At 39.3% G+C, this 2,500-nt stretch overlaps 1 protein-coding gene across 6 annotated transcripts in view; it reads left to right on the top strand.

Moving 5' to 3' along the window:
* Positions 1-2,500, top strand: part of LOC113657993 (collagen alpha-1(XIV) chain-like) — a 74,611-nt gene that overhangs the window by 29,893 nt on the left and 42,218 nt on the right. For all 6 annotated transcript variants that reach the window (XM_047819511.1, XM_027170133.2, XM_047819515.1 and 3 more), the window contains one exon: positions 1,118-1,247. In XM_047819511.1, coding sequence (XP_047675467.1) covers positions 1,118-1,247 — 130 coding nt within the window. The remainder of the gene's footprint in view (positions 1-1,117; positions 1,248-2,500) is intronic.

Below are 2,500 nucleotides of genomic sequence, written 5' to 3'. Positions count from 1 at the left end.
GCTTGGTTTTATATAATTAACCTATCAGATGATTGTGATCGTAGCAGGGAATCTATGGAAGAAAATGTAGAAGCATCTTTGGCAGCAATGGCAGGTTTAAGTCATGCTGGATTTGACCAGTTTCCCTCATTCCTCCAGGATGAAGCCCAGCCAGACTAGAAGAACTCTATCTTCAAGTCCATAAACAGATTTTAGAAGAATACATATGTATGAGATAAGTGACTAAAAAAACAAATTAATATTAATTGCAGTTGACTCACCAGCATCATTCAAACACTTGAACGTTTATCTTTCGTATATCCAGAGGATTTAAAAGTGACATTCACAAAACATTTAGCAACTTCGTCGACAGGGATTTTTTTGTTGAGTTATGCTTGTACAGTCTGTCAGGACAGTGAAAAGGGGTAAATAACACATGCCCTGTAACACATATCCTGCTTAATTTTTTAAAATCCCCACAATACATGTTTAAGTGACACCATTTTCTTTGGGGTTCAAGTCTGATTTTTTATTTAACAGTTATTATCGGATGAACCAAAAAAAAAGGAGATTTTTATCAATTTCAACTGAAACAAATAACAAAATTAAATGAATTCTAATAATAATCTGAATACTTTCTGAATACCAGTATAGCTCTGTTCTAGAGGAAAAACAGTTTTTAGCTGAAAAAAATGTACAATTATTGCAGTCCTTAATTCATTGTTTCTTTCTTTCTTTCTTTCTTTCTTTCTTACTTACTTTTTGTCTGCAGTCTGTCGTAGATCTTTCCTCATCTCTCTGTTTCCATGGAGACGTGCTCCATGTGCTTATGTTTTCATTTTTATTCCCTCATCCTGTCATTGTTAACTTCCTTCATTGTATTCATCCAGTCCCTGTTTCTGTATCTGGTTGAAAATTCTTATCATGCAAATACAGTATGTCTTCAAATCTGAGTCTCGTGTCCTGTTTTCTGACCCGAAAAAGAAAACACGTACACCTACAGATGCATCCTTCTTTATTTGCCTGCATGTTACTATTTCTTTTATCTTTCCGCAATCCTTTTTGTCACAGGAACCGAATCTGTCCTGAATTGAACTGAATTGATTTTTGTATGTCATTCTGTGTTAAATGTTTGCAGGTGGTGGTGAACGGTGATCAGAACTCTGTAATCCTCCAACATCTGAACTCTGTGACTGAGTACCAAGTGGCCGTCTTTGCTGTCTACAGTAACTCTGCCAGTGAAGGTCTGAGAGGCAGCGAAACCACATGTGAGTTTCTGTTATGACACATCGCTGCTCTGATATTTCCTTTACTAACTCATATTGTCTCCACAGAGCTCATTTAATAGCCAGCGCTTATAGACAGTGTATCTTTATCATGTCTATATGAATATAAAGTGAATGCTGATCTCTCTTCTAATGCACACAGCACATATGTAAATGTGACTGGAATTGAACTGCTCATAGTAGTCAAACGGTTTGATTGGAAATGAATGCATACGCTTAATTGTTTGGTTTTTACTGATGGACAGCAACCTTCAAGTGATTCCTTAAATAGATTGTTGGGGTTAGTTGAGCACCTAGCAAGCTGCTTCACTGTAGGTTTAGAATTTGTGCAGATCCTTTCTCACAATCTTTATCTTCTTCTTGTCTTCATCTATCTACCCCTCGATCTTTGCAAGCTCCTCAGTTCCTGCAAAAGAGCCTCACCTCCACCACCAAGCATCACATGTTTTTGGCATCCATGACAAAAATTTCCCAGAACCCCAAAACCTCCAGTCACTTTTATGCATTCGATTGCATTCCATTTCCCCTATGATTACGATGCTTGGGAGAGCTCTGATTCAAATTTGCAGAATAATTTCTCTGGTACATTTGCTTATTTTTCCAGAAGTGACTTCACAGTATGAAAGCTGCCTTTCCCCTTTAGCTTGATCAGAAGCAGGCTGCACCAGTGAGATAACACGTGTGGCACTGAGTCACCTACTTGTTAATCACTCTGAGGAGCTTCAATTAGACCTACTCTCCAATTTTTTTCTCTAAATCACACGTTTCCTGTCTGCATGTGTGTGTGTGTGTGTGTGTTGTGTGTGTGTGTGTGTGTGTGTGTGTGTGTGTGTGTGTGTGTGTGTGTGTGTGTGTGTTGGTGGTCTTTTGTGTGTTGCCATGCATGGATATCAAAGCTGTCTTGTGCTGTAGAGTTCAGACCCAACCCCATCCAGCATCCCAGCACAGACAGTGGGAATGCAACTGGGACACAAATACATTAGCAAGATTGATATTCCTATTCCCTGTTTTCTTAGCATACACACAACCAAACACACAAACACGCACACACACACACACACACACACACACACACACACACACACACACACACACACACACACACACACACACACACACACACACACACATCGAATAGATGGCAGAGAATCTAACCTTGTGTGAAAGTTAATGGTTCTAGGGAGAAAAGACAGGTGTGTGTGTGTGTGTGTGTGTGTGTGTGTGTGTGTGTGTGT

This window comes from Tachysurus fulvidraco, chromosome 10 (genome assembly GCF_022655615.1).
Source record: "Tachysurus fulvidraco isolate hzauxx_2018 chromosome 10, HZAU_PFXX_2.0, whole genome shotgun sequence".
NCBI lineage: Eukaryota > Metazoa > Chordata > Actinopteri > Siluriformes > Bagridae > Tachysurus > Tachysurus fulvidraco.
Note: the sequence above shows the minus strand (reverse complement) of the source record. Positions and strands in the feature narration are given on the sequence as shown.